This window comes from Cryptotermes secundus, unplaced genomic scaffold (assembly GCF_002891405.2).
Source record: "Cryptotermes secundus unplaced genomic scaffold, Csec_1.0 scaffold493, whole genome shotgun sequence".
Taxonomy (NCBI): Eukaryota; Metazoa; Arthropoda; class Insecta; order Blattodea; family Kalotermitidae; genus Cryptotermes; species Cryptotermes secundus.
In genome coordinates, this window is record NW_019738879.1 from 54989 (window position 1) to 73783 (window position 18795).

An 18795-nucleotide genomic window follows, 5' to 3' on the forward strand; every position below is an offset into this window, starting at 1 on the left:
CAATATAAACTCATGCGTTCTGTGAGATTTAGTTGGTATGTTGGTAACGAAGTGACAGTTTTTGAAAGAATGTTCCGTGGGAAGGCAACTGAAAACGAATTTTGATGCAGTAAATTTATGTATAATAACTTTCTAGCAAACAGTGCATATTTATTTCCAACTCTGTGTTGGAATAGGTCATCCATGCGAAGCGTTCAAGGTAAAGTCCATAATTTAAGATACGATCTGTAAGATATGTAATGTAGGAGTTCTTAGATGCGTTCGTAGATAAAACCTACATGGAGAATCAATGAGAGCCTGATTGTCACTTACGTAGTCAAAGAATTCCTAAGCCTTTATGAAACCTAGAAAGTTTTGTACCTGTGTTACAAGAGCCAGTTACAAAACTCTGTTTTGTGTCTGGTAAATCTAGTCTGCATCTTAACACCCTATTTCTGTATATTGTGGCGTATCAGAGAAGCCGGAATGGTTGAGGTCAACTCCCGCTACAACACTACAATCGGAAAGCATCCATACCTAAGCAACGGAATGGATTGCAGCATTGGAATTCTAACAATGAGTTACCACTGTTAGAACCGTTACAACGTGATTTCTAGCCTTCGCCGAGAGCAGATGGGTTGTATCAGTCGCCGAGCAGTTCAGCAGACACTTCACCGGGATTAACGGTGCAAGAAGAATTGAGATAGTGCAGAAGAAACGTTTAGAGGACGTTATAGGTGATAATAATTGTACTTGTGAGTGTGGAAGAGTGTCCAATACATGTGTTCGCTAAATCCGAGACCTGCGTGAATTTATTTGTTTCGTTACACAGGCAACACGTGACTATCTATGTTAATATTAGCTTCCCATCCACGGTCAGGTCCGCACCCCTTCGGGTTTAACATAAAAAATGTTGTGCAAAATGCTCATTTTCCATGCATGCTGCATCCATCCCATCCCTTTGATTTGATAATCCAGATAATTTTACGTGAAAAATACAAAGTACAGAACTTCTTCATTAATTTGCTCCGTTCTTATGCTCCTTCCTCTCTCTTAGGTCCAAAAATTCTTCTTAACATATTGTTCTGTTACCAGTCTGTAGGGTATCAGACTGTTAATGGAACTGCCACATTATGAAATTACATCACTTACAATTTTAAATATACTGTGAGTGAATATTGACCTTTTACTGATGTTTAAGAATAAATTTTGTATAGTCTTGTGCCATGTCATACTGATAGTGTTTTCCATTTAAAACTTGAAAAATACCTTGAGAAATTTTGTTTTGATTCCAGGATTCCATACAGTTTCTGTGTGGCCCATTTTAGAAACAAGATGTGGCCACTATTTTTCTTGTGGGATGCCAGTTTGATTAGTGTGTTCCTTCACACTTTAACGGTAATATTGATTTTCATTTTGACCATCAACATTATCAAGTACATAACTCCAGATCTTCATATCCCAATCAGGGATACGTCTAAGCAACATAACTGGCGTAATGGAAAACTTTTGTCCAAGGTTTGTGATCAATATAATTACTTGCAGTGCTTAAGCAGGGAGAATTTGAAGTGGCATGTTGAATGCATAGTTTCAGATTAGCTCAGTGCCTGTGTTATTCATTAGATGCAGTGGAAGAGTTGATAGGAAATATTATGACATCAAATTTTTAATTAGAGAAACTTGATTAGATGTAATATTTGAGGTAAATATTTTAATTGTTTTCTTATTTTTTTTTTACATAATATAACTGTGCATTTTTAAAAAATGGACAAATCTGATTTTCTGTGTAGATAGAGTTAAGCTACGGAAAACTGTCTGTACAATCAACAACTGGATATAAAAATTCTTTATTAGAGTCATGTATTCACAGTACAATATGGGAGCTATACCAGTGTCACTGTATTACACACTCCCAATTACTTCTCTTGTGAGCCAAGCATCTGCTTCTCGCACTATCACTTCTAATCACACGTCCCGGTATTCTTCTTTCCACTGCAACTGAACTCGGCGACTGTTCCAATTCAACTGTCTCCGGCAGCAGCTACATTTCAACTGACTTTGGCGGCTGCTTCATTTTAACTGCACTCCTGCTCACACACTACTCACTACTAATCACTCACTGCTCACTCCTAACTAACCCCTGAATAGTGTTCGCTGCTCCTTATTTAGCCTCGGCACAGACAACACAGAAAACAGTTACATAATAGGTACCACTGTTTAGTACCGTCGTGTTTACTGATTTCCTAGCAACAGTCGTTGCACGTCTCGCCTGTTGCATGACGTAATGTTTACCGCCTGCCTAGCAACACTGTCAAGAGTTGTTTACTGCTCTGTAGCAACCGCGGCATCCCTTGGTAACGTCACCGCGGGAGGGGGCAGGGTGTTGACTGGCCTATTACCATAGCAGCCGGTTCCTCAGTAGGGAATATAGACTGGCTGATACCTGAAGCTCTAATACACTAGGGGAGTAAAAGGCGGCCAGCGCATAAGGCCGACAACCTTACCACCATCTGTGAGCCAACTGTCTAGAAAATGTGGGAGCCTTGACGTCTTACAACGCTATGAGCCTTCACAACTTGCTACGGGAATAGCTTTACCTTATCTTACTGCAGTGATATATATCCAGCAATACCTGAGGTTCTGATATGCAGCAGTGACCCTGACCTTGTTAAGGGATTTTTACAACTTAATATTTAATAAGCATATGTTTACAAAAGCCATATTTTAAATATGAAAATGGAACAGTTTTAGTTTCAGTTTGATAATTATGTATCCCTTCATAAAATCACTTAAGGATTATCAATAGATCAAAACATGTTGTGGTGAAAGAAACAATACAGACTTGTTAATGTTTTTAACTTCAAATCCAGTTGTTGATTGTATAGATGGATTTCCATACTATAAACTTTCCCTTGATATCCTCCACCACCTTTTTGATTCATGAGTTTTCCTACTTTTCTTTCTTCTGTTTATGGTATGGCATGCGTCTTGTGAAATAGGAGGTAGCAACAATGCCATAGGCTTGTAGGACTGTTAACATTAATCTTCAGTCCCTCTGTGTTAACCTAATTGAGTTATCATGCTTGTGGTTTTGTGAGATCTTCAGAATGTTATTACATAGAAAATACTAGTATGTCTCTGTTAGGAATATTTCTTTTATATGTATTAAAGCAGCATGTAATTATATCTTTGTATCTGTGACAGACATGTTACTGCAGTGTTTGTGAAGCACTAATGGTGACAGGACGAGGGGTATACTGTGACTGCTGTGGAGTCTGTGCAGATAGAGGCTGCATTAAAGTAGCTGATCGGAAGATCAAGTGTAAGGCTATCACATCGAGTGATAAGGGCCCCATGAAACATCACTGGGTGAAAGGTATATTTCTAATATTGTACGTCAGCACCCTGTTGTATTACTATTAGTCCTCAGCGGATAAGTATTTTCACATTTTCACCATGCAAACACAGTGTTTTCATTTTTGTTGTCTTTCCGATATACATTGTTCTACAAAATGTTTCGTCCTCACATGGCCGTCGTCAGGCATAGTTACCCTTACTAAAATTGTTTTACTGTCACTTTAGTTAAGCAGCATGTGGAATGCATTGTTATGTTCAATAAAAATCCTCTGAAATCCATAAAATGTTGGTGCCTTCTGATTGCCAGCAGTGTGCATTGCCAACTGTGTGTGATACTTGTAATATGTAATAAATGTATTGCATTAATATTTTTTCCTGGAACGTATTTTATGTTTGCTGTTAATATTCTATTGTGTTATATATCTTACATGTACTTACATTTTTTGCATGGTGTGTTGGTGTCGCTCCTTGTTGAGTTATTCTGGCTATAGGTGTAGTAATTCTGAATGTGTTGTGTCATTGGGTACACTTTCTTTTAAGGAACGGGGTGGGGGATGCTGCTATCTGGTGCGGAGTTTATATGAAGTACAATCAAGAAGTTCTCAGACTACTGTTGTAACTGCCTTGGTCAAAGAAGATGAAGTTCTGATGAATTTAAATTAACTTTATGATAATCTAAAATGGTAGTTTAAGCATTATCAGTTTCTGAAATATATGATTTGAAATGTATATTGGTGGAACGTGATCTTCTTTCTTATGTATTTGTAGGTAATCTTCCAATAGGTGCTTGTTGCTACGTATGTGAAGAGGAATGTGGATCAGAATATGGATTAGTGGACTGGTTCTGCTGTTGGTGCCAGCGAACTGTTCATTCACGATGTCGTGTTCACCTTGAAGAGGTATTCTTGTATCAGACAGTAACGTAGAGACCGCAGAGGTAGAAAGTAACAGAAATCTGGCCAGAACTGCTTAATGTGGAACTCTGTAATCTGTACTCTTCACCAGATTGAGAATAATGAGGTGGGCAGGGCATATGGCATGCAAGGGAGAAAGTAAACAAAAATTTAGCCAGAAATCTTGAAGGAAAGAGACCTTTTTGAAGATTTAGGTTTAGGAATAACATTAATATGAAAATAATTTTTTTAAGAAATGGGGTATGAGAGTGTGTGCTGGGGTCTTCAGGCCCTGAATAGGATCCATTCGTTTGTTCTTATGAACACAGTAATGAGCCCTGGGTTTCAACAGAAGTGGGAGAATATCTTGACTAGCTGTCCTATGAGTTAGAAATGTATGTAATGAAAACTAGATACTTACAATTTATTGGCGGCCACATATAACATAACTGAAGTTGTCAGAAATAAGTACAGCAAATGAGTGATATACTTCATTAGAATGTTCGTAGTTTTTTCCTATTTAGAAATGTCTGCATTTTGTAGACCCTGACAAAATCAGTGCAAACATTCCTAAACTTACCTAAATCAAATTTTCTAAATGCAGTTACATATACTCGTAGATGATGACATTCTCAGCAAAGATTCTTCTCAGTGGAGTTTGTTAGTTAGATAGCAATAGATCCTGACATAAGATGTTCGTAATAACATAACACTTCAGCTACGTGATGTATCTTAATATCCTGTTTCAGTTGGTATTAGGATTTGTTTTCAGTTGCTTACTGTCCACCATGCAACAGTATCAAGGTTTAAAATGAAATCCTTTTAAAATCCGTCACTGCACTACTTGTTTTGGCCTACTTGGCCATCATCAGGTGCACTAAAATTGGAGAGGTGGGGGTTACCGCTGTGACTTCTGTGCTACTGCGATCAGTGTTTTTGAATTAAGTCAGTGTAGTACCCCTTTCTCTGCTTGTTGCCTATCAGGTGTGCAGTGTGGATGTTATCACACTCCAGACCTTTATGTTGCAAGTACAGGTGTAGTTCATATATGCAAACATAATAAAGCTTGTAGATACTATAGGGTTCTGACGATGGTGTATAACACAGAGATACTGAGTTTTTGGACTTTGTCCATCGTCCAAATGGACAATGTTTTTTTGTAGTTATTTAGAATCCGGATGATGGACAAAGCCTGAAAACCCATTATCTCTGTGTATAATAAAGCTTGTGGTTAGCAATTGTATTCCTCCTGTTAGAAACTGCTTTTCTACCACAAAAGACAAAAAAACTCCCTTGCCTGTAGTTCACAAACAAACTATAATTACCGAGCGACTGCCACTTGTTGGCCAAGTTATTATAGCGGATAGAGGGTGTCGCATGGTCAGCGCGGTGGATACCCACGGCCATTAATCTTGGTTTTCTAGACCGTTTCTACCGTAATAGAGGCAAAATTATGTTGTTTCTGCTTTTTAGTTGTTTCTATTCCGTTCATCTCTCCATTCACCTGTAATTAGAAGTTTCCAAAGAGACGATTAAGAAAGTGCTGTGGCATTCATTATTGGATATGTCAGGTTCCTATAAAGCCACTTACCAGTATTTTTCGAAATATGTTATTTGACTACATCATCAATACTCACCAGCGTTTTAATTCACTGTGTTCTTACTGATGGTATTGAAAGTATGTCACATCTCGTGCCAGTTACAGAAATTAAAGCCATTTAGAAGCTGATCTTTCATTTATATTAATATGTTTTAAGCTATTGAAATGTTTGATCTTCTATGTAAGGCATTTTTATGGCAGTTCTTTTTATTTAAATGTAACCAGATATTAGATTATTCCTTGAAATAACAATTTATTTTTTGATTTGTTGTGAAGGTTTGTGACTTTGGACCATATCGTAATCAGCTGATTCCACCTAGTTGTGTTGTACTAACTAAGAAGCGAAGCAGCGTACGTAGGAAACTTCAACTCCGTTCAGTTAAATCTCCTGGGTGGGAGAACTGGACGCCAATTATTGTACTAGGTATGTTCTGCCTATATATCTGTTATCTATAATTACAAAGAGCTTCACCTATACGGGTCTTACATGGGTCATTCTTTGAAGAGTTCTGTCTTCTGGGACTGTAACCTTGGTTCTCTGCCTACTACATATACTTAACAATTTCTCTACCCTGACTTCCGATGTCTGCACAACTGTCGCTTTTCAGAGCACAGCGTTAGTTCTCTTTTCTTGTGTCTTTTTTTTTGTTCACTCTTCTGTCTTAGATAGAGCCAGTGGGAACTGACAAGTTTGTTTGGCTTGCACATTCCCACCTAGTTTGTTCTTTTGTTTATTTGTTTGTTTGTTTTTCTTGGGGGGGGGGCTTACTCTTCAACCCAAAAGACGAAGAGGGTGTGTTCCTCAAAAATGTCAGTTAACTTTCACCAGAGTATGCAACATTATACCCCAGAAGCTGGAGCTCCTAATAGCCATTGCTATGAGAATTTAAATTCCAATATTTTTATTCTGTATTTATTTAATGTCATTTTCAGTAGCTCAAATAATATAGTGTCGGATGGTAGGATGGTTAGTGAATAATGGAAGGGATGTTAAAGGAAGTGGTCATGGGCTATTTTGAGGTATGTCACGTTATTTCCTTGAGGAGCTGAGGAAAATTGTGAAAAACAGTATAGCGAGGCTTCAGACTCTTAATTTGAAGGCAGGGCCTCCCATATATGAAGTAGAAAGTGCTAATCACTTAATTGTGACAGAATTGTAAAATGTAGTACGTTCTGTTTATGTTTATAAAAACATTTAGTTTGAAAACTTGACAAAAATATGGTAAAGAATGTGAGAACACTAATAAATTGTTCTCTCCTTGCAAAGCAAACTGTAAGTCTGGTAACAATGACGGGAACATGATCTTGTCACTGTTTCGACGCCTTCTGAACCCTGCACAAGTACTTGACTTGGGTGAACAGCCACCTGAGGCTGCATTAGAATGGTGTTCTCTGCTGGGAAATGTTCGAGCCACAGTACTTGTAGCAGGAGGTGACGGAACTATTGGATGGGTTCTGAATTCAGTTAATAACCTACAGTTAAAGGTAAGAACTTATTGTACTGTAAATGGTGTAATATATAATAATAAGAATCATTTTTGTGAAAACAATGTATGTAAAACTTTTTAAAGTCATGAAATTCTGTGGGAATCTGCTGTATTTGAAAATGAGGAGGGTAATATAACCCTTGGTACTGTATATATATAAGTAAAATTATCCCTTTAATAGGCCGTGAAGGCCCATAAGGTTGTGATAGGTTAAGACTCTCACATCTTCCAGACAATCGGCTCACATGTGGCAGTAAGGTTGTCAGCCTTACGCGCTGTCCACCTTCTGTCCCCCAGGAAGATTCCTGTTACTCATTTATGTTAGAAGCTGAGTCAACCCCAGGCCCACAGTGTGGCTGGAAGGATTAGATAAATTGAAAAAAAAAAATCCACTTCATCGGGACTCAAACCCATGACCTTCCGGCTTGTATCATAGTTACTATATATATATGAGATGAAATAATATTAATGTTATGAACTGGTATATTCTGCATATATTTATCTTCTCGCATTTCCTACTTGATTTACAATGCACATTCTGTTAGTATATATTATACTGTCTGCACAGTGTACAAATAAGGATTCATAGTTCTCGGAATTTAGTTTGGAAATTTTGCTGTACCCTTATGTGTGTATATGTAAAACAGTTGACAGAGTTCACATCTCATAGGAAAGACTAACAGACAACAGACAAACTCCTCATACTTCTTGTACGTACTGGATGATTTGTTAAGTGAATGGATATGGGTTACTTACATTTGCATTATCAGTTCACTGTGGCTTGAACTTTGATTTCTTCCTTAATATAACATTGTGAAATTGACTAGAATGTCTGCCATATATTTCAGCCAAATCCAGGAGTGGCCATTTTGCCAATAGGAACAGGGAATGACTTGTCACGCATTCTGGGCTGGGGCAAGGCACATTGTCCTGATTCTGATCCAGGTGTAGTTCTTCAACAAGTACAGAATGCCCATCTTGTTCAACTGGACAGGTAGGATTTCTCACTTTACATTCTGACTCATACAGTAGGTTTCTTCCTATATAGAGAGATTTTTTTTTGGGTGTAATTTTCTGCTGCTGCACTAATTTGTAACATTTTTACTGACACTGTATAGTGGTCTACTCCAATATTTGTTAGAATGCTTTTGAGATCACCTTACTGTCTGTATATCCCCCATAATTTTTTCGTTTTCATATGAAAGAAAAGTAGTTCTTCCCAGAACTTTTTGTTATGTGTGATCTTGTTCTGCTGTTATGCTAATATATAACATTGATGATGGATGAAATTTACACAAGTTACAGTGACCAAGTTCACATTTAGCGATTGGTAAATCTCAAACTAGGATCAGAGTGAAGAGGCTAGTAGCAGACGTGAATTTAGTGCCCTTTCTTCCTCCTGTGGTATATGTCTGCACAGAGCTCTTTCAGTGTGGGTTGGTTCTTTGATCCAGAAGGGAAGATTTTTTTTAGAAAATTGAATCCTCTTATCTGAGATGGACTGAGCATAGCTACATAGAACACCCACATTGGAGATATCTTTTATTATTTCTTAGTTTGAAACAAATTGTCACATGTTTTGAGTGACTATGGACAAGGTTTGGATTGGTAATCAGATTTATTGAACATTTACGTCCATGATTTGTTTAATCCGTCTTGCAGTGCAGTACGCACTGCAAGACGGATTAAACAAATCATGGACTTAAATCAGTGCAACAGGACGCTAAAATATAACATTATTGAACATTTAAGACTCGTAAGTACAATTAAATTTAGTGCTGTTGCTAATTAACACACTCTGCAATTTACTACAGCATGCACTAAGTCCTGTGTCTTTACTCGTTGTCTGGTAACACCCAACACCATAGATCCTTCAGCCTCTGTGTAAGCTCCAGCCCTTGCTGGCTGTCACTTATCTTACAACTCAACTGGGCCGTGCCTGGTCAAAGTCTTCTAACAGGGGCTATTCCTCATGCCCTCATGCCTCAAGAACTGCAGTTGTTAACTGCCTTCTCAAAACTGTACTGCTCTGCCACTTGCCTCCTTGTCAGGGACCATCTCAAGACTGACAGGCTTGTCCTCTTTGTCCTCGTGATATAGGCTAGGGATGAACCCAACAGAAAATACCGTTTGTTTCATCTGCGATATTGCACAGTTAAGCAGCCGCCAGAGCAGACCGCACTGCTTTTGACAGTTGTTCTGCTGTTGCATGAATAACTGTTGTTACGCTGATGTAGCATTTTATGTTTCATTGTTGCATCAGTCTTCGTTGTGCCATAACCTAGTAACGGTCATATCTTCTGGTTAAACCATTCCAGCTGTCAGCAGACATGCCACAATATTTAGATTTAACTGTTGCCCACCATGTTTTATATAAAAGGGTGTGATGTAGGGATGTTTTTGTGATTAAGTACTAGCAGCCTACTTAACAGATTCAGGTTAATCTTAAGTGTATGTCGGACAGGTTTCCTCAAATATTTTTCTTCTTTTTTTTTTTATTTTTATGCCCTTTCATTTCCTTTGGCTTCCTCATCTTGTGTATTAATACTAGACAGTTCCAGTGGTCAGTAATATCCTTCAGCTGTCATATTTTATCAGTTAAAAATAAACGTTGAAGTTACAATAAAAGAATATGTATGTTTGAATGGTACAGATGGAAGATTGAAGTGCATCCATACCGCCATTTGGGTATCCGCTTGCCGGTACGAAATATGTTCATGTACAACTATTTGAGTGTAGGGGTGGATGCTCAAGTAACCCTGGACTTTCACCGTGCTCGTGCGTCTCCCTTTTATATTATCAGCAGCCGACTGATCAACAAGGTAATAAAGTTCTCTGCAAGCTTCTTAGTTCTATATTATGCTCTTATGCCTCACTGGCTAGCAGTGTAACTTTGGCCCTTGTGTATGTTCAGAAACCTTCCAACAACTGTCTTGAAAAGGAATGATAGTATTTGACAAGTAGTTAAGGAATGATAGCATCATAACTATTAGTTTAAATTTTATATCTTAGATATATTAAAGTTATTTGAGATTGTATTTCTGACCTGAAATGTATGTTTCATGAATTTAGAAATGCTGTAGGTCAAGTCGTATTCACCTGTCCTCCAAAATAAAAATTACTCTTTTGTTCTTTTATTTAGCTGAAGAATGTAATGTGGAATGTACTCTACTATATTTCCTGCAGCTCTGTCCCCTCATTCCCTTTGCAGTTATTCAAGGTGCATGAATTGTGATGTATTTTGTGTTGAACAACAGATATGGAGTTAACCATCTGTTTTAATTTTGGTGTTCATGAGCTTCACATGTTTCTCTTATCTGTAATATGATGTGTTATGTTAGAGCTTTGTTTTGAGGTACATATGTATATTCAGTTACTGAATGTATGATGTTACTTACGGTTTCGTTTGGTTTGTTGTCTGTTGCTGTCTTAAGTGTTCTTGCTGGGGTAGGAGTTTTTTGTTGTCCGTCATCATGGTCGCTTGTTGCAGGTGTTTTCGTGACGTCAGTTGTGTTGTGTGCTGCTGTCTGGTGTTTGTTTCCTGTAATGCTTTGAATATACAGTAACTGAAATTAAGCTCATATATAACACATCACATATTACAGCTAAGAAAAACATATGCAGCTCAAATGCACCAAAATTAAAATAGATGGTTAACCAACATAACCAGATGTAATCTGAGGCAACCATATTAGAGAAACAAAGCAGCTTTACAGTGAGCAGCAGGTTCCTTAATCACCTGAAGAAAAACGATGAGTGAATAGTAATCGAAGTTGCACATAGCATAAAAGCAAAATGTAAAATCAGATTTATATGTATAATTTAAATAATACAGACTGGTTGTAATGTATTTTCAGATGTTGTATTTAACATACGGGACACAGCAAGTGATGGAAAGAGGATTCCGAGACTTGGAACAGCGCTTAGAACTTTATCTTGACGGTGTGCGCGCCAATCTTCCTTCCATTGAATCAGTTGTGGTACTCAATATCCCATCATGGGGTGCGGGTGTTCATCTCTGGAGCATGGGTGCAGGTATATTAAACATTTATTATTGTAATTTTCTTTGAAGTTGGGAAATATGAAAATATACTTCAAGGGCTATAATTACAGTGATTAATTACAGTATATTCTGTTGTACTTGTAGTCTTTGCTTTGAGGTGATATTTTTACATGGCATACTTTATTATAAGATTATTTCCATGCACAGGTTTATAGAACATAAGTTTTTGTGCACTAGCTGGCAGTGAGGATGTTGCCCCCCAGAGCTACAGTGACGGAAAGTTGGAGGTGGTTGCTTTGTATTCTTCATTCCATATCGCACAGCTCCAGGTTGGACTATCTCAACCACACAGAGTGGGACAGGCCTCTTGTGTTCAGGTGGGTGTCTGTCTTTCATTCAGAATTCAGGTATAACCAATCAAGAATATAATAAATTGTGCAGTTGCAACTACAAGAAGTTAAAACTCATGCTCCAGATTAGTTGTGTGATATGGATAGGAAGTTAGTAAACGGTTCTGAGAATGTGTGTGATATGAGGTTCTCACAGCAGTTATTATGAAAATTACTGTCCCCTGGGATATGACACCATATAGTCTGGTGCAAAATTACAAACATTTCAGAGGAACCTGCTGCTTCCATCATCAGAGTAGAAGAAATATCTGAAGATGGAGGTTGTAAGTTCCACTGAAACAATAGCTTTCTCCACATGGTGTCACATCCCAGAAGACAATAATCTTTAATAAATTTTGTATGGTAATTATGAACCTCTGTAACATATAACCCAAACTTTATGACTTGCACATGTGCTCTTAAATAACAAGGTTTGGAAATGTGCAAACAGTTTCCACCCACCCTCTTTGCATCTTTATATTCTGAATGTTCTTAACGGTTTAGGTAGCTTTAATGAGACATAAATAATATAGGTACAATTTTTGGTTGCTGGGGTTGTTGCTGGTTAGTATGTGCACTTCATTTTGGACATGGTAATAGTGTTGCTCTACCTGACATGTTTGTCCAGCCACCAAGTTCTAAAAACCAGTTCAGGAAATTAAAAGTTTTGAGTTTGTGGTGACCTCCAATGATGTAATATACGTATAAAATTTCACAAAAAAAAATGCATGGTGGTTCTCAACTAGAAAATTATTAATTTCATGCAAGGAATGCATAATGAAACTCTAATTATGGCTGTATTTTGGCATGAGTGGGGCGTGTGCACACCTTTCATTCAGTCAGTATGTTGAGACCTCCTCCCCAACTTCCTGGAATGTTTGAGAACCCCTTCAGTGAACAAAGAACGCTAAGGTCACCCAAGAACTTACTAAAAGTATCTCTACCAGAAACATGTATATAAAAAGTAATTTTCAGGTTCTCAGTTCAGTGTAAAGAGCAGACAAGTGGTTAATAAAATGGTGAGATAGTGAGTTAGGAAGGCAGGGAGTCAGTGAGTCAGTCATGCAAATGCAAGGAGTGGGTAGGGTCTTCACTGTGAAGAAACGAGTGTACACAGAACTGGTCTGAAGAGTGTAAGTGGTTACAGATGGTGGGAATAGTAATTACTTTATAAATTATTGTATATTATTAGTATTATTAAGAATTATTGCAAGCTGCATTAATTTCTCTGTCTCCCTTATTTGTGTATGTTAAAAGACAGTAAAATACTTGAGGTTCAGAATTACTGGGTTTTTGGACTGTGTCCTTTATCTGGTATTCTAAGAATTAGAGAACACAGTGTTTTTGAAACTGGATCTGTTTCCATCGTTAGGTGAAGGGAGAGACACCTACTCTGTTGGGTCCCTTCGAAAGAGCTAACCTCAATCACAGGGCAACCCTTGTCAGTATAAATACAGCTATACAGAGCTTCCAATTTCTTTGCTTGCTGTTGGTGTGAAATCAATAATTGACATTCTGGCAAAATTGTCCAGTGTGCCGGTAGGGCACTTCTTAGGGACAGGATACCTTTTTAATTGGCACAAGGCATCCCAACTCCAGAAAATCCAACAACGGGAGAATTTTCTCAAGTCATCTGTAAGTAATTCCAACCAACAACTTGCATGGCTATGGGAAGCTCTCTGCAGCTATAGTTATACTGACATGTGTTGTCCAGTGATTGAGGTTAGCTCTTTCTAAGGAACCCAACAGAGTACAGATCTCCCTCTCACATGAGGACCTGGCCCAGTGATTGAGGTTAACGCTTTCTAAGGAACCCAACAGAGTAGGTGTCTCCCTCTCACAGGAGGACCTGGCCCAGTGATTAAGGTTAACTCTTTCTAAGGAACCCAACAGAGTAGGTGTCTCCCTTTCACATGAGGACCTGATCCAGTGATTGAGGTTAGCTCTTTCTAAGGGGCCCAACAGAGTAGGTGTCTCCCTTTCACATGAGGACCTGGCCCTGTGATTGAGGTTAGCTCTTTCTGAGGAACCCAACAGAGAAGGTGTCTCCCTCTCACAGGAGGACCTGGCCCAGTGATTGAGGTTAACTCTTTCTAAGGAACCCAACAGAGTAGGTGTCTCCCTTTCACATGAGGACCTGATCCAGTGATTGAGGTTAGCTCTTTCGAAGGGGCCCAACAGAGTAGGTGTCTCCCTTTCACATGAGGATCTGGCCCAGTGATTGAGGTTAACTCTTTCTAAGGAACCCAACAGAGTAGGTGTCTCTCTCTCACATGAGGACCTGGTCCAGTGATTGAGATTAGTTCTTTCTAAGGGGCCCAACAGAGTAGGTGTCTCCCCCTCACAGGAGGACCTGGCCCAGTGATTGAGGTTAGCTCTTTCTAAGGGGCCCAACAGAGTAGGTGTCTCCCTCTCACAGGAGGACCTGGCCCAGTGATTGAGGTTAGCTCTTTCTAAGGGACCCAACTGAGTGGGTGTCTCCCTCTCACATGAGGACCTGATCCAGTGATTGAGGTTAGCTCTTGCTAAGGGACCCAACTGAGTAGGTATCTCTTCCTTCACCTAAGGACGGAAAGTGATGCAGTTTCCAAAATGTTGTGTTCTCTTGTTTTCAGAATACCAGACAATGGACAAAGTCCAAAATTCTAGTAATTTTAAGTGTTATACACCATCTCAAGAACCCTTTAAAATATACTTAAGGCCATTCCCCACTTCTGTTGCCCTTATACCATTTCACGCCTAGCTCACCCGCTCTAGGCTTATATTGGGGTGGGAGGGTATGTAGTTCAGGTCTCAGTTGTGTTACTGGCTAGCTAGGTAGGTTCTTAGTGGTTTTCCCCAGTCTCTTAAACCAGTGACAGGATTGTTTCTTGAAGCAGAACCATGACTACCCCTTTCCTTGCCAATTCATTGTTCATAGCCACGTCCCAGTCTCCTTCATTGCTGTATAAGCCCTTCAATTCAATCAGCATCATTAAATAACCTAAAAATCACTCAAGAATCATAGTACATGTACAGCAACTTCAAGATGTATGCAGGTCATAACTTGACAGGATATTTAATGATTCTTTTCAGAGCTGGTATACAAGTGATGACTTGAGGAGAGCCACTTTCTTTCTAGAGCTAATCAAAATAGTAGTTTTTGCAACTGAATAATATGAATGCAGCATAAAGTTTTCATCACTTTTGTATCTCACAGATCAAACTAAAGGATAGGATACCAGTTCAGGTAGACGGAGAGCCTTGGGAACAACACCCGGCGGAGCTGAACATAACATTTCACAACCAGGCAACGGTACTCAAATGTGCAGAAGTGGGAGAATGAATACCATCTAACCTGCCCAACTTCCAGGTTGGGTCAAGTGTGTTGACTCTATAATGCTTTTATATGTGTTGACACAATACATTCTTACTCAGTGTTGTTTTACTGTTACATATCCTGAAACATTGTTAATGTTGCAACTCTCATATTTTATGACTGTTAGTTTTTAATGTTGGATAGCTATATTTATATTTTATAGCTAAACTGTTTTGTTATATAAATGTTACCTGTTATAGACATTTTTTAAAGTATTAACTAAATGTGTTACATGAAATATGCAATTGCACTAAAATGTGTAATGAATTTAACAAATATTATTGTGGTGCTGACTTACTTCACTCTTTGCTTTCCAGGAATACAGTGCCAAAGATATGCCCAGAATGGGGTATTTATAGTAATTACCAATGAATGGGGGGGGGGGTTAAAAAATTCATACCTGGATATGGATTGGTAATAAGAACCACAGTGTAAAATTCAGTATTACCAGAATTCAGATTTTAATGGAACTGAATGATACAAATCGATGCTTTTATGTAAGAATTACAGAGAGGTAGCTTGTAGTTATGTCCCCATAGTAGTTCCATGGAAATTGGAATTTTGTGATTAGTACTTAATGTAAAACAACTGCACTGGTACTTGGATTGCATAGAATATATTTCTCACTGCAAATATTTAAATAACAAAACAAAACAGACAACATCCAGGCAATGATACCTCCTTCATTTATAATCATCTTCATCAGCAGGAGAAGCTGAAAGGGACAGTAAGGTCACTGACTGTATCCAAAATTGCAATTTCCCCCCAGTTCTTAGTTGCTGGAGGTTCAGTTATGTTCTTGGCAGTGATCTGTATATGTTACAGAACAACTTTACTTAACACTGGAACATTTTTTTTTTTTAGAGAGATGCCGATAATCCAGTGACACACTGGGAAGGAGCAGTTGTTTTATAAAAGTAAATTAACCTTTTATATACTGAAATCAATATATTATTTTTTTATAAAAATGAATAATCAAAATCATTACAATAAAAATTTAACATACTTTTGAGTGCATTTTCTATGAACTTTTACTTTTTTCTTTTATGAAAAAGGAACTCATTGCCATTGCATACTGGCAGAAAAGTCATCATTGACAACTCATTACCATAGTCACACAGAACAGTAGATGATTATGAAAGAAATAAAATCACTGATGCTTGCCTTAAGGAGGAAGGTGAGCATTCCAAAATGTTTTCAGTGATATGCTATTATTACCTGATGAGAAGCAGCGCCTGACATGGTCTTCGACTGCTATTGGCAAAGCCTAGATGGAATATTGTACTGTGACATGTTGCTGTTGAATTAGTATAGAATTTATTTTAACACTGTAATCATGAATTTCGCGGGTCACAGTAGCCGAGCGGTCTAAGGCATGTACTGTTTTCGCTTGCTTGGAAACCGGGATCGTGGGTTCAAATCCCACTCAGGGTATGGATGTTTAGTTTGTGTGTCTGCGTTTTTCTGTCTTTGTATACAGGTAGAGGCCTTGCAACGAGCTGATCACCTGACCAAGAAGTCCTACCGAATGTGTAAGATCTAGAAAAACCGAAGTGAACGGAGAAGTTCATGGAGGTAGGCTTAGGCCCACTGGTGCTGTAGTGCCAAGGGGAAAGGAAAATAGGAGAAAAGAAACATGAATTTCACTCCAACGCAGTTATTTCAACATACACAAGCATGTGTGATGTGTACATGCTGATAATGGCTTCCAGAAGGGTGTGGCCATACGCACACATTCAGAAACCGATCCATTGAGCTGGGAAAAGTAAAATTACATCAGAATGTTACATAAATAACAAATGATGACTGCTTGTGCTAAAGCTCAAACCTTACAGCTAAGAGCCAGATATCCAAGCTCTAGGGAAATTGTATATTGGCTTTCTTTTAAAATGTATCTTCATAAACTATAAAGCAGTTGGCACTGTGTGTTTTTGCTTTCTTTCATATATGTGATATATGTTTTCCATATGTCCTGAGTTTGATTCAGAATATCTCGAGATTCTTAGAGACTATAATATTTATAAAGAGACTGTGATTATCATTTAAGGGAAATGACATATAAACACTTAAGTTTATCCTGCTTCATTGCCATAGCTGACATGTCATTGTTTTTTCAGGCGATTTCTAATGCTTCTTTCTTGCCCCCTGATCATGGATTCAATTTATATCACAGGAAAATATAAGTTATATGTAGTGTTGTGACTTTTAGTGTATTTCTTGTGGTTTAATTTTATGAAAGTATTGTTTTTTTTTCTGTTGTTTTACATAGAGAAGGACTTCAGGTTTAATTATTGATCAGATCTCTTATTAACCGTTGTTATTTTAATAATTATATGGTATTGTACTTTTGTTCAATTTTGTGACAGATTTCCTGTTCTAAATGTTTAATATAATTGGAATTGTCATGGATGACTGACACTTTGACATACTCAGGTATAATTCCATTTGTAGAATTCTGAGATCTGAAATTCAAATGGTTGTTTCACAGTGAATTCTTCTCCAACAGTAAAAGCGTAGCAGTGTAGTCGAAGACATTTTGCAGCTAACTACCAAAGCAGAAAAGAAGAATCAGTTTTGTCATAAGACAACAGAAAACACAGACTAATATGAAATCAGTGCAGCCCACGCTAGTCATACACAGAGCAGCAAAGCAGAAGCAAGAGATTGGAAACAGTCTGGTGTCATATTTATGATCTGGTACTTTTTTTAGGAACTGTGAAGTTCTGTGGTGTATTTATTGAGTTAGATCTCTTTACAAATTTATGTTGCTTGTTACCTGAGTAAGTTTAGTTGCTAGTAACCTGGCATAGTGTATATTTATATACAGTTTTTATATCACAACTGTAAATATAGATTTCTCATTATATATTCAGTTTACAAAGGTATATTGGAATTTGTGCATAATAAAATTTTTTAAAAAGATTCACAATTGATCTATTGCCTATAAGCAACCAGTTTGTTCCCTGGTTAATCACTCTTACCATAAAGAGTTGTCATCAGACCACACAATGAACCAGCCGTCCTCTTTACATCCAAACCTCATTTTATATAATCCATTTTTTTAATTTGTTCTTTTCTCATCAAAACTTTGTTCTTCCAAGCGGCCTACATTGTATTTTTCATCTCATAACATCAGTAATATCACCATGCCAGCTGTGAAAAATTCTGAGGAGGAAGCAATTCTAGCATCATTTATATATAAGGTCCTGAAATTGTATAGTCGGGCATTACAAAAATTGCAGTTTTTGTTAAAGCTGTATTTTTTGTAGAATGTAATACAGTGATATGGCTGCTGGTTGAAATCTGTATTTTGCTTTTTGTTTGATGACAGAAACTAATGAAATATTTAGCTATGTATGTGAAATGCTTATTCAGATAAATCATAAACTTAACTGCAATGGGCCAATTTTTTTGCTAACTTATTAGAGACAAGTTTTTTTTTTTTTCTTTATTTAGTCATAAGGCAGCTAAACATTATGCAGGTATAATTACATGAAAGTTTGTGACTGTTAACTTTTATTCAGTCAATATGTGAATGATGGTTCTTTCCTAGAAGCATGATGTGGGATAACTCGTTGAACACATGGAACTTTCCATCTGTATGGTTGCCTACCAAGGTATAGCATAACTTGGTTCCAGGTCTGGCATGATTATATAAAGAAAAGTTCCATTTTCTGGAATTTAATTCCATGTAGTCTGTTGGAAGCCAGTGGCCTCTACTTGCTGCCT

At 37.8% G+C, this 18795-nt stretch overlaps 1 protein-coding gene across 2 annotated transcripts; it reads left to right on the top strand.

The window, feature by feature from the left end:
• Window positions 1–52: 52 nt before the first annotated feature.
• LOC111871186 (diacylglycerol kinase epsilon) lies at window positions 53–17988 on the top strand. 2 transcript variants are annotated; one of them, XM_023864090.2, is made up of 13 exons: window positions 53–199; window positions 456–716; window positions 1275–1497; window positions 3184–3355; window positions 4105–4235; window positions 6106–6253; window positions 7097–7314; window positions 8165–8310; window positions 9970–10138; window positions 11174–11351; window positions 11557–11696; window positions 14908–15060; window positions 17555–17988. In XM_023864090.2, exons 3-12 carry the CDS (start codon window positions 1315–1317, stop codon window positions 15031–15033), a joined length of 1611 nt encoding a protein of 536 aa, XP_023719858.1. In that variant the 5' UTR covers window positions 53–199; window positions 456–716; window positions 1275–1314; the 3' UTR covers window positions 15034–15060; window positions 17555–17988. The 2 variants fall into 2 exon arrangements, with proteins under 2 accessions (XP_023719858.1, XP_023719857.1); XM_023864089.2 differs by lacking the exons at window positions 456–716; window positions 17555–17988 and having other exon boundaries at window positions 14908–16488.
• The last annotated feature ends 807 nt before the right edge of the window (window positions 17989–18795 follow it).

Excerpts from the sequence above, each read along its gene's own strand:
- LOC111871186 (XM_023864090.2), top strand. The coding sequence starts at position 1,315 with ATGTGGCCACTATTTTTCTTGTGGGATGCCAGTTTGATTAGTGTGTTC. Across the intron at positions 4,236-6,105 it reads GTCGTGTTCACCTTGAAGAG|GTTTGTGACTTTGGACCATA; the intron begins GTATTCTTGTAT and ends TTTGTTGTGAAG. Across the intron at positions 6,254-7,096 it reads GACGCCAATTATTGTACTAG|CAAACTGTAAGTCTGGTAAC; the intron begins GTATGTTCTGCC and ends CTCCTTGCAAAG.